We start from the raw sequence: 12,222 nt of genomic DNA on the forward strand, positions 1-12,222 counted from the left end.
TTTTTTTGGTTTATTTGTTTTTTTTGGTAAGCACTTTTACACCACTTTACTGGTTTTACATAAAAAATGAACTGAGAATAAGTTAAGTGGAGGAGGGTAGTGTACAGTTATAAGAAGGTAATGCCATAGATGGGAGTCATAAAGGTAACAGTGACCCTGAGATGATCAAGGAGAGAGTGGGTTTTCAGAAAGAAAGAGAAAAAGCCTGAAGGACAGAAGAGCAGGTTTATTTACCAGCTACTGTTTATTGAGGCAATGGGACACCTAGATCTCAGCTAACAAAGAGACAGTAAAGAGGAGGATGAAACAAAGTGGGATGAGACCAGGACACATTATTTTCATGTTAGTACTAGATAGCAAACTGAGGTACAATATATGTGAATCATTCTAAAGCTTTCCATGAGGGTCTTATTAAAGGTTTTATATTACACTGATCAGGGGCTGTGGCTGTATGGAATTGCTACTTTGCTAATTTCTGCTATAACTTTATTTCTGCAAATTTAAGAATGCACAGTCTAGTGAGAGGCAGAAACTTTCATTTTAGGTTGCTGCTTTTTGATACTGACTCAGTCTGCAAACAAAAGAAATGAAACCTCCAAATTAGTGGGGTCCAGAACAAACCCAAAGTTGGGTATAACAAAATGCCCTTTTGTAAGGGTAAACCAAAGACTTTCTGTCAATATTTTACAATGTCAGATTGTATAATAAGCCAGCCAGGTTATTTATTTATTTATTTATTTATTTATTTTAGCTAGCTATCTTTGTTGACCGGGAAAAGTCCAACTGGGCAAAACCCAATCTGAAGTTGTCAGTCTTCATTCATTCTTGATGAATGGGACTCACTTCTGATCCCTGAAACCGCCTCTGCCATTACACAGCTCTCAACAGCCAAACAACTCTTGAGCTAGGACTCTACCCACAACACCCCTCTCTCCATTACCTCAGATCTCATTTGCTACTCTGTCAGCAAGAAGTGTTAGCTGTTGCTCTCAGCTAAGTCTTTAAATTTCCTTTTTTCTATAAACATATAGAGATATATAGATATATTCTTCTTTCCTTAGAACTTTCTCCATCAAGTGACTGTCTGAATAGTACCCATTACCCTTTATTATTATTATTCTATTCCCCTTTCTGCCCTTCCTACCTCTTGAGGTATTTCTTTGTGCCATTGCTGGTACCTTCTTTCCCTTTCTCTCTGCTTACTGTGTGATATTCTCTCCTACCATGGCTGGTAGTTTCCTTCTCTCCTTTTCTTCCTGTTTAGTGTGTGTGTGTGTGTGTGTGTGTGTGTGTGTGTGTGTGTGTGTGTGTGTGTGTGTGTGTGTGTGTGTGTGTGTGTGTGTGTGCGCGCGCATTATTAGCACTCATTCTTGGAAATTGACAGAAAAACAAAAAGGCACTTCTGAGTTTAAACAGTGCCAAGACTGTAGGAGAAAGATGCCCAATTCTGATGGGCATATTTCATGTGTTTACTATCTAGGAGCTCGTCACCTAGATATAAATTGTGATATCTGCAAGGGCATTAGTCATCAAGCCCTAGTTAATTATCGAAATAAGCTCATTTTAAAGGACTTATTAAAGACTCCTTTCAGTGAGGCCTTGTTCAAGGCTGATACTTCCAAATCTGACACTTCCAAAAAGAAGAGCCACTCTTTGCCTGCATCTCCCATGGCACCAGCAGCCCCTAAACATAAGACTCTGGTTCCGACTTTATCCTCGGGACTGAAAGCTAAGGTACTGAAACTCCAAGGTCAAGACTCCTTGGCACTGATTGCTTCTACTACGGTGCCTTCGGCACCACCATTGGTACTGGCGTCTTTGGTCTCTGGTTCAGTGCCGACTTCTACGTGCCTCAGTAGGCTTTATCCACCCCATCGGTGCTAATAATGGAACAAGTTCTCCCTAGGACAAGGTACTCACCTTCTGTAGACCCTTTTGCAGGCTGGTTGCCCAGTCCCTTCCTTTAATGGACCGAGTCCCCATTAGCTTTTTCAGTTTGATCCTTGCAGATATCACAGGAGTCTCGCCGAGGTAAACATCGTGAGCTTGGTGGATCAGCTGTTGGCAGCCAGAGGAATCCCTGCCCCTGCTCTAGCCCCTCTCCATTCTGGAGCTGCAGTATCTTCTCCAAGGACTCCTACACTATCTCCTCCTCTGAATTCTACCAGAGCTTCAGAGCCCAGAACTCTGATTCCCCCGGTGCCAGCTGCTTCAGTGCTGTTAGGCATCCCTTCCTCTGTACTGAAGGTATCTCTGACTTCTTCGGTTCCTTCTTTGGAATCAATACATTCTCGTGACCAAGACTCAGCTGCGGGTTCCAAGGGTCATCTATTGGCTCTTGGCTTTTAATGCAGAACCGACCTTGACTCTTGGGGCCTTGTCAGTTGTGGGTCCTTCCCCAGCTCCTGCCTCGGAGGGAGGATTCTCAGAGCAGGGTGTGACCTCGGTTCTGAGGTGGTCTTTCTTGGTTCTGGGCTCCCACTCCTCTTCAGAGGGTCCTGCCTTCCAGGTTATGGAGAGAGCTTTAGCCTCTGCAGGCTCTCACCTGGTTCCTCCTGCATTGGAGTGTCATATTACCATATTCTTTGATCCAGAGCTGACTCCAATTTCCACAACAGGACAGCGAGCACACAACCTTCAAGCTACCACTGCACAGGGCCCCTCTTCTTTGGAGTCTTGCTCAGAGATCCCCACTAAGGAACCCCCACCCGTAAGTAGACATGCTAGGATTCCGCAGAAGAATCTGTCACAGAAGACCAGGATTTCGATGAAGAGGAAAGCTCCCTCCCACTCACCCCCAGATGATGTCTCCTTTGGAGGCATTCTGGAAATCCTAAAACAGAGGGGTAACTGGCAGCCCGAAGACCCAACCTCAGAGGAATCCATGTACTTGCAAGTGTTCAGTACTTGACCATCTACTTCCTGGGTGACCTCGCCCGCTGATGATCTTATTAAGCTGATTGCACAATGGGCTTGAATGGCCCCTGATTCCATAGAGCCTATTCCACAAAGTTCAGACAAAATTCTTTCTCTGCTGGAGGACCACCAATATTGAGTCAAGGGTTTAGCAGTAGATGCCATGGTGGTGGTGGCTCTCACCAAGAAGGAACTTGCTGATGAGAGTCCTGCTGTACATCCTCTTAACTGGGAGTCTAGGATGATGGACAAATTTGGAAAGCTCATCTATGTTACATCAACCTTTGCTCTCAGGTCTTTGAACTTTATGGCACATTTCACTAGACTCCAGAGAGATCTGATTAAGGAGTTATCATTGACTCTCACTGGAGCTGTGGCTAACGAGGTGCAGGACAAAGTTGCCTTTCAGCTAGCTACCCTGGAGTCTATATCCAACTCGTCCATGTGGCTTATTGCACACACAGCTGAAGGCACAATCAGAGCAGCGGGTTCCAGTGTTGCCATAAGGCGCCATGCCTGGATGCGCTTATGTGAATTCGCTGAGCCCTTCAAGTCTTCCTTCATCAATGCTCCTTTTGACAGATCGTCTTTGTTCGGCCCCAAGGTGAAGGACACACTGGCCAGGTGTGAAAAGGATGGAAAGACCCAGTCTGCTGCGGACATTCATTTTTCTATTCTTCAACAATCCTAGTCCAGGAATCTGAGGAATGGGAAGATGTGGTTCAAAATGTCCCAGGGGCCTTGCCAGGACACATGTGGGGGCTGCTCCCATCGGGGAGCTGAGATGGAAGATGCCATTTGCAAGAAAGAGGTGGCCCACAAAACCAAGGTTCCAGAGACTCCTTTTATAGACAACCCTACCAGCTCTCCTGAAAGGAGGCCTGATTGCTTATCTCTGGAAACGGTCAGGGGGAGACTTTCACTGCACTCGACAGCCTGGCTACAAATAACCTCCGATACTTAGGTGTAGAAAATTATTACCAGAGGCTATCATATTCCCTTCACTCTTCTCCCAGATCTCTGAGGAAATTCCCCTGTATTCCACCCAATCAGATGGATCAAGCAGCCATAGAGGTTCAAAAGCTGCTAGGAAAAAAAATAATCCAAGAAGTCCTACCAGGCCAGATAGGATCCAGATTTTACTCCAGGTTATTTTTAGTGCCAAAGAAGACAAAGGACTGAAGCCCAATACTGGACCTCAGCCTTCTGAACAACTTCGTTCAGGAGACAAAATTCCAGATGGTCATGGTTCAGTCTATTTTCCCCTTTTTAGGGGAAAATGATTGGATGTGCTCTATAGACCTTCAAGACATGTATTACCACACAAAGATGGACAAATGCTGAAGAAGATTTCTCCATTTTCAGCTAGGGGCCAATCATTACCAGTTCAGAGTGCTGCCCTTTGCCTTCACCACAGCCCCTAGGGTATTCACTAAATGCATGGCAGCAGTCATGACATGGCTCATGTATGATTACATGGATTCCGGGTGTTTCCTTATCTAGATGACTGGCTCCTCAATGCCCCTACCAGGCATCTACTGCTGCAAGCCACAGATTTCATCATACATTTGTTCAGTGCCCTGGGCATAACAGTCAACTATGAAAAGTCACAGCTGTCTCCCGCTCAGGACCTAAAATTCATAGTTGCCCAGCTCAACACAGTTTCATGTATAGCTTCTCTGCTATTTCACAGGCTCCAAAAGATAGGGTCTAAAGAACAGCTCATTCTGGTAGAAAACAGAGTGTCCATTCAATCTGTTCTCCAAATCCTAGGATCTATGGTGGCGGCCATTACCTTAGTCCCCTTGACATGATTTCACATGAGGATACTTCAGTGGCTTCTGGCCTCCCGATGGTCCATTCTTTCTCATCCAATAACTGAACTGATCTTAATGACAGGACATTGCAAGAAGGATCTATCCTGGTGGATGCAGTCAGAAGAAATTCTAATGGGTTGTCCCTTTGTTTCCCCACAACCCACCGCCATAGTGATCACAGATGCCTCCTAGATTAGGGGGAGGGGGGTCATTATCTGGGAAGAATGGTCCTAGGCACTTGGTCCCTATAAAAGGCCAACTTACACATCAATGTCCTGAAAATGACAGCAGTGCTCCTAATGTTGCAAGCCATTCAATCTGCTGTTCCTCTGGGAAGGTTGCAATCCAGTCAGACAAAATGTCAGGGTATGGTATATCAAAAAAAACAAAAAAAAAACAAGTAATCTCTGTGGTATCCCCGAAGTCTCAAAACAACCCACTAAACAAGTATAGTGGGTCCAAAAACAAATCAATGTAAGAAACTTCTCTGTGTGGAAGATTTTCAGTCCATATATCTCCAGTTAATCACTGTATATTAATCAGATCAGACAATATTAGTAGAAGTAGCAAACTTAAACTTGTCTTAAGTAAAAAAAAATAATAATAAAAAATATATAATTGTACAGAATTACTAAGTATTCGAAAGTAATCCAAGCAAGGCAGGCAGTCTGTTTCCAGTCGGAAATTCTTTATTAAGTACACAGACAAGCGATCAACAAACAAGGGGGAACCAAATCCTACCCCATTTGCTGGGAAGCTCTCAGAGTGTGGCAATGGGTGATATCTTCTAACCGCTTTCTTGTGGCAATGCATATCCCGGGGAGTTCCGACATGATAGTGGACAAGCTGAGCAGACAGATTCTATTGCTTCACCAGTGGTCTCTCAATCCCAAAGTGGTAAAATAAATCTTTTGCCAATGGGGCCAGCCTTGCTGTGACCTCTTTGCCTCTCCAATGAACAACAAGTGCAGCAGCTACTTTGCTCTAATTCCACCCAAGGAGGAGTCCCCGAGAGATGCAGTCCTTCTCGATTGGCCCTTGGTTCTCCTTTACGCCTCCCCCCCCCTTTCCCCTCATATCTCTCTTCCTAAAGAAAGCCTAAAGGTTGAGAAGTAAGGTGATTCTCATTGCTCCCTTTTAGCCTAGGCAAATTTGGATTCCCTTTCTATGGCCTCACTTGATTCACCAACCGTGGACTCTGGACCCAGTTCCAGACCTGCTCTCTCACCTGCAGGGTTTGGTACACTCCAGTCTGTGCTCTGTCAAGCTCATCACTTGTTTTCTCCAATTCCATTAATTGCCGGGCAGAATAACATATCTTACTCAGTGCAAAATTTATTTTATTTATTTATTTAACATTTGTTAACTGGGAAAGTCCGACTTGGAATGGAGCCAATTTTCAGCAGAGGCCTGGGAGAAACGCTCCAGATGCATGTCTTTGTAAGATTCTTTTGGCCTCCCATAGGCCTTCTGTCAGGAGACTCTACTCCAGTAAATGGAAGAGACTTTTGATTTGGACCTCTGAAAACAATTTAGATCCATTTTTGGTGCCTGTTGAAAAAGTTTTGCAATTTTTAGCTACTCTGTTTGATCAAGGAGCTTCAACCTCTACTATTAGAGTCCAGTTAGCAGCCATTTCCAATTTTCACAATGGCTTTGATGACTGTCCTGTAATTTCCCATTGCTTGTAGCAGGTTTTTCTCAAAGGTGAGAAACTAAAACCCCATTCAAATATCCCGTAGCTCTGTGAGATCTCACCTTGGTGTTGCAAACTTTAGTACTACTTCCCTTTGAACCAGCATCTACTTGCCATCTTTAATTCCTTTCCTGGAAAACTCTTTTTCTAGTAGCCATCACTTCTGCAAGAAGAGTCTCTGAGATTCAGGCATTATGTGCAAAGCCCCCTTATATCACTTTTCATAAAGACAGGGTGTCATTAAGAACTACCCCTTCTTTCCTTCCTAAGGTGGTTTCTGAATTTAATATTAATCAAATGATTGAATTAGCAGTTTTCTTTCCCAAGTTTTCCAGCAAAGGTGGATATTGCTTACACGTGCTGGACGTTCATAGACAATTGCATTTTTACCCGAACAGGACTAACGATTTCAGGAAATCAGATCAACTGTTCATTTCCTTTTCTGGTCCAACGGCAGGACAAGCCATATCAAAAGTGACCTTATCCAAATGGCTGAGAGATTGTGTTACCTTTATTTATGTGTATACCAACCATAAGTTACCTGTGCCTGTTAAAGTGCATTCGACCAGATCAGTTGCCACTTCAGCTGTTTTCCATTCCAAAGCTTCTATGGACGAAATTTGTGCAGCTGCAACTTGGGCTACACCTCATACCTTTATCACTCATTACAAAGTGGATATGGTCTCCAGGGGAGGAGCATCCTTTGGCTGTATGGTTCTCAGGAATATCCTTCCATAAGGCCACCCAAAAACTAAAGTAGCTGGGGACTCTCTCCCATTCATCAAGAATGAATGAAGACTGACAACATCAGATAAAGTATGTACTCACATAACATTCCATCTGTGCTGTTGATTTTTGTACATCCTTGACACCCTACCTACCTTCCTCATCCTGTAGATGTCCTGGGGGATCAAACTCTTGTCCTGGGTTGTCATAGGGTGTTTACCTTGGACATTGCTTCTGCTTATATGTCTGTGCTATTGCTGTTATATGCAAACTTGATCTGAGGTAATGGAGAGAGGGGCATTGTGGGAAGAGTCTTAGCTCGAGAGTTTTTTTTTGCTGGGGTGAGCTGTATAATGTCCGAGCCAGTTCCAAGGATTGGAACTGAGTCCCATTCATCAAGAATGAACAAAGATCGACAACACAGATAGAACGTTATGATAAGTACATAACTTCTTTTTTTCAGCAGAGGCTTGGGGAGAAAAGCTTGACATTTAAGTTAAACATGATGTACATTTACAACTGCAGGTTAAAACATCTGTGCATGAGCTTATTTACATGATTTTTAAATATTTCTCTACATGAACTTAGCATTTTAACACAAAAATGAGATAAATTAACATATATTGGCTAATTATCGAATAGAAAAACCAAATAGAATAATAGCTGATATATTTATAGCGTGATACCTTCAGGGAAAGATCAGACTGGACTGCTTCTGAGGTTAGTAATTATTTACAGACAAGTAGTAATGTACCTGTTCTAAAGACTTAAACCTTGCCTGTGATATAAATAGGTCCTGTTGGAAAGATACATATGTATCCCAGAGACTACTGTGTCTATGGAACAGGGTCCCCATCCATGTGAAGCAGAGTTCCTCCCTAACCCAATTCAAGCATAACTTGGACGATTGGATGGGAACAGGAAATTCATCCCTGGTTTGACACCTATATCTCTAATGGACACAGGTAACCTGTAAATGATTAATCTCCCAAACCCCTGCTTAAACTTATGAAGGGTATCAGAACTTGTCAGAGATTTGGGATGCATGGCTAGACTTAAAAAGGCCTTTGTGGTCGTTAGCCTAGTAAACACCTATGAACCTATGTAACTTAATAATTTTTGCTACGAGTGCAATTTTGTCTGACATTCTTCTGAAGATTCATGTGCAGCTCTCACCCATCCATAACAATGATGTAGTTATATTTAGCACTATTTCCTGTGTGTCATTACTGTAGGTTAGCCTGCCAGACTGTAGTGGGACCATTTCCAAAAGACTGGTGGGGTCACATCAGACACAAATAATTTTAAAACCACCAGCCTTTGATTAGCATTCTGTGGAATGCCATGGTATCTGTGGACTCAGACAAGTTGCCATTATGTTAGTAACATGGTCATTTGGGTATCTGGGACTGCACAACCTCTGATAACTAACACTTTTCCCATACACTTGAATGTCTAGGCCTTAGGATATCAGAGTAGACAAAAACAATGAGACCCAGAAATGGCCATGATGGCAGTTTAGTGAAACGTATCCAAGCTTACAAGTATATGGGTGTTTGACTGGGGCCTTCCCTTGTATATCCCATTCATATTAAAACGTTGGAAAAAACGATTCTGCCATGCTGTAAACATACTGCAATGTGAACAATGTTTTACCCTTTATAACTTTTTTCTTCCCGACTTGCAAACTATCAAACACTTTCCCTTTAAACTTAGCCCATTTGTTTCCATTCAGTGGTAACATGGCCACTGACCTAGGTGAGAGCCTTCTAGAGGTAGTTCTCATCAAGGTAGGCTTGAAGTCTGCTTGATGCCACAGTCATTTGAAGACCATCAGCATCTGCAGCCCCAGCCCTTTGGCAATTATCTAGACTAGCAGCCAGTGGGACCATATCTCTCAACCTCTTAGCACAAGAAATCTTTAGAAAGCATAAGATAATGGCAAGACAAATGCCCAAAAATAGGGGCAGATTTTAGATATTGCTCTTATAAATTTAGAAAATTGTTAGAATAATCTTACCATGCATTTTTCTGAAGGATATGAAGTCTGAAACTCGTGTATGTCATTATTTAGTGAATTCAGTCCTCAGTGATTTGCCAGAAACTCACACATTTTATGTGAAAAAGACCAAAAGTATGAGCAAAAATCTGAACAGTTAAGAGGTATGAGTGGGATCCGTAGGCAGGACTGCTATCATCACCAGTTCTCGACTGACATTTCTTCCAGCCTGTTATGGCTAAGCCCAAATCTTTTATGAATATGAATGCCAACATGAACAAACCAGTATCAGCTGCTCAGTTTCCACCCTTATCTGCCTGACCAGTTAATTGAGCTTGGATCATTTGAGTTGTAGTCAAGTTTTCATCCCTGTATATTACAGAGTTTCAGTGTGAGCAGTTTATTGGCAAACAGCTAACATATTGTCCCAAGACCTGCTCTTGACTAAACACTCCCAGTCATTAGCACCATGTTCAGTCATAACCAACAGCCAAAAACTTTGTAGAGGAAAATCCACAGATTTAAAACAGGTGTACACCAGAGGCAGCACCATTGTGTCACAGCCATTGAGGCTGGTTGTCTGCTAGTTCCCCAAAGAGTAATCCAGCTCTCTAAGTATATTGATTTCATTTTCATAACACTTTCCAAGCTTAAAATCACATGGTTGTTTAACTGGAGCTTTCCCTTGCATAAACCATTAATATTCACATGTTGGGGAATAAAGATTCTGCCACACTGTGAACATACAGACCTTTTCTGTTCATGGCCCTACACCGTGAGATTCCCTTCTTGAAAACAGCAGATTACATTATACTCTTCCTTTCCTCTCCACTTAGCTTAAGCTCTTTCATAAAAAATGGAGAATGCTGTAGCCTGGGTGCTATTACTTAATGAGTGCAGTTTTGTTTGACATGCTTCTTAAGGCCCATGCATATAGAGCTCTCACCAGTGTCCATAACAGTGATGCACTTTTGTTTAGCACTGTTATGCCTGTAGGTGCCTATTGTGAGCTAAACTAACACTGTAATGTGTACTTACTTGTGATTATTTTCTATTTTTTTTTTACTGTTATAACATTCTGACTGACTGGCATAGGGCTATGTATTAATTAAAATAAATAAAGGGAGGGTGGAAGTGGGGAATATGTGGCATTTTAAAGTAGAATATTTAATATCTCTGGGAACATTATATTACTGAGAGGGTGGTAAATCCCTGTAATTATTTCTGATGATAGAGTGAAATTTAACTGTTTACAGGGGTTTAAAATGATCATTGACAAGTAGAAAAAACTGAGAATAGAGGGTAGAATTGCCTAGGGCAACCTACACTGTTAGTGTGGATATTGGTGGACCAGAGGTCATACTCTGTTTGCATTTACACAAGTTGTATGCAATTATGGTATTAAATGAAGGCACACAGACAAAGATTAAATTGCAGAGTTGATATGTTTTTTGTAAGAATTCTTATCAGTAAAAAAAAAAAATGAAAGCATTATTTGTGGAATAAATGTCATAAGGTATGTTACATTAGTGCTAGACTATTTTTTCCAAAGGTGTGTCATCAAAACTTTAAATACAAAACATGGATCTGCACAATGCACACCAATAGGTTGTTACTTCTCTAGCTTTCAAGACCATTAAAGATAATTATGAATGACCCTCATCAAGTGGCTATGCCTTCTGATACAGAAATGTCCTAACTGTCATATGGACCTAGATTTGAAGAACATTCTAAAATTAAAGATAATTGCGAGTGACCCTCATCAAGAGAGTATGCCTTTGGATGCAAAGACGTCCTAATTATCATATGGAACTTCATCACCTAAATGTAATTCAGTTTCACTTTCAGTTAACAATAGGTTGCTTGCCTAGTTTTACCAGCACTGGAATTATGATAAAGAACATATAGTAAAAATCCATATTACTTAGCAGAATTGATATAGAGGGCCTTAGAATTCTTCTTGATGCTATTTTTGACCAGTGTATTAATAAGTTTGATGTTCAGTGTTTTTATGCTATGATTGTTCCATTTCCCTAGGATGTGACAATTGCAGCAGCATGTGCTCCTCCAGGTGGTGGTCGTAATCCTGTAACTCCTCGATTCATCAGACATTTCAGCATGCTAAGCCTACCGACTCCTTCTGAACATAGTCTCAAACAAATTTTTCAGGTCAGTACTTATATTCAGATAATTGCTAAATACAGAAGCAAGACCATTGTAGACATTTGGTTTTGATGTAAAATAGTGTTTTTATTACAACATGAGAACTTCAGTACCAGAACTAAAGTGCATTGGATATAAATTAAAAAACTGTCTTCCTTGTTTTGAAATTATTCCTGAAAATCTTTGTCTCTACAGACACTAAAACACAGAGTATATAATTATTAGATTTTTTTTTTTAGTTAAACTGCTTACTCAGAAAAATGCCTGTGGTGAAATAGTATAATTATGGATCTACGTGTTTGGAAAAGAACAAAATGTAGGTACTTTTTAGAACTGCTACTGTCAAAATAAAAAAATCCCCTTAAATATTTTATTTATCCTTTGTTCATCTGGTTAGTTCCACTAGGCTAGTAGCCTCTTTTAAGGGGATACCCAAGGTGGCATTTAGACTGCAAGGTGAAATTTGGCCAGGTCACTGGCGACTTCCACTTTTTTTCTGATAGGTGCCTTGCAGTCTTTTATATCTACCCTGCCCTACCATCTACTCAGGCAGATTGAGCCTCAGTTTAGCATCTCATCCAAAGGGCAGTACACACAGGAGTAAAGCACCCCTTTATACTTCACTGCAGTGTCAGGAATCCATCTCCCTAGTGTGGGAACAAAATCCACAACCTTCTGCACTAAAGGTGAGTGTGCTACCTGTTATGCCACAGATACTGCAAATAAGAGCATATGCCACATTTACTTCCTGCTTTGTTGTGAATGATTTGCTTTAAGTCCCTTTGCAAATTAGCTTTGGCTGTTCTTACATAGTATCTGTTAACAGATTACAAATTAAACATAAAAAGTTATACATTTTTATAGTTTTTATTTCATGTGCTAAACTGATTCTTTGTATGACTGGC

The 12,222-nt window shown here is 41.4% G+C and overlaps 1 protein-coding gene across 1 annotated transcript in view; it reads left to right on the plus strand.

Moving 5' to 3' along the window:
* DNAH6 (dynein axonemal heavy chain 6) overlaps window positions 1–12,222 on the plus strand; it is a 5,071,261-nt gene that overhangs the window by 3,116,005 nt on the left and 1,943,034 nt on the right. Inside the window, exon 42 of the mRNA XM_044059309.1 lies at window positions 11,192–11,323. Within this exon, the coding sequence (XP_043915244.1) occupies window positions 11,192–11,323 (132 nt within the window). The remainder of the gene's footprint in view (window positions 1–11,191; window positions 11,324–12,222) is intronic.

Source organism: Protopterus annectens, chromosome 17.part0, assembly GCF_019279795.1.
Source record: "Protopterus annectens isolate FY-2018-M chromosome 17.part0, PAN1.0, whole genome shotgun sequence".
In the NCBI taxonomy this organism is placed as follows: domain Eukaryota; kingdom Metazoa; phylum Chordata; order Ceratodontiformes; family Protopteridae; genus Protopterus; species Protopterus annectens.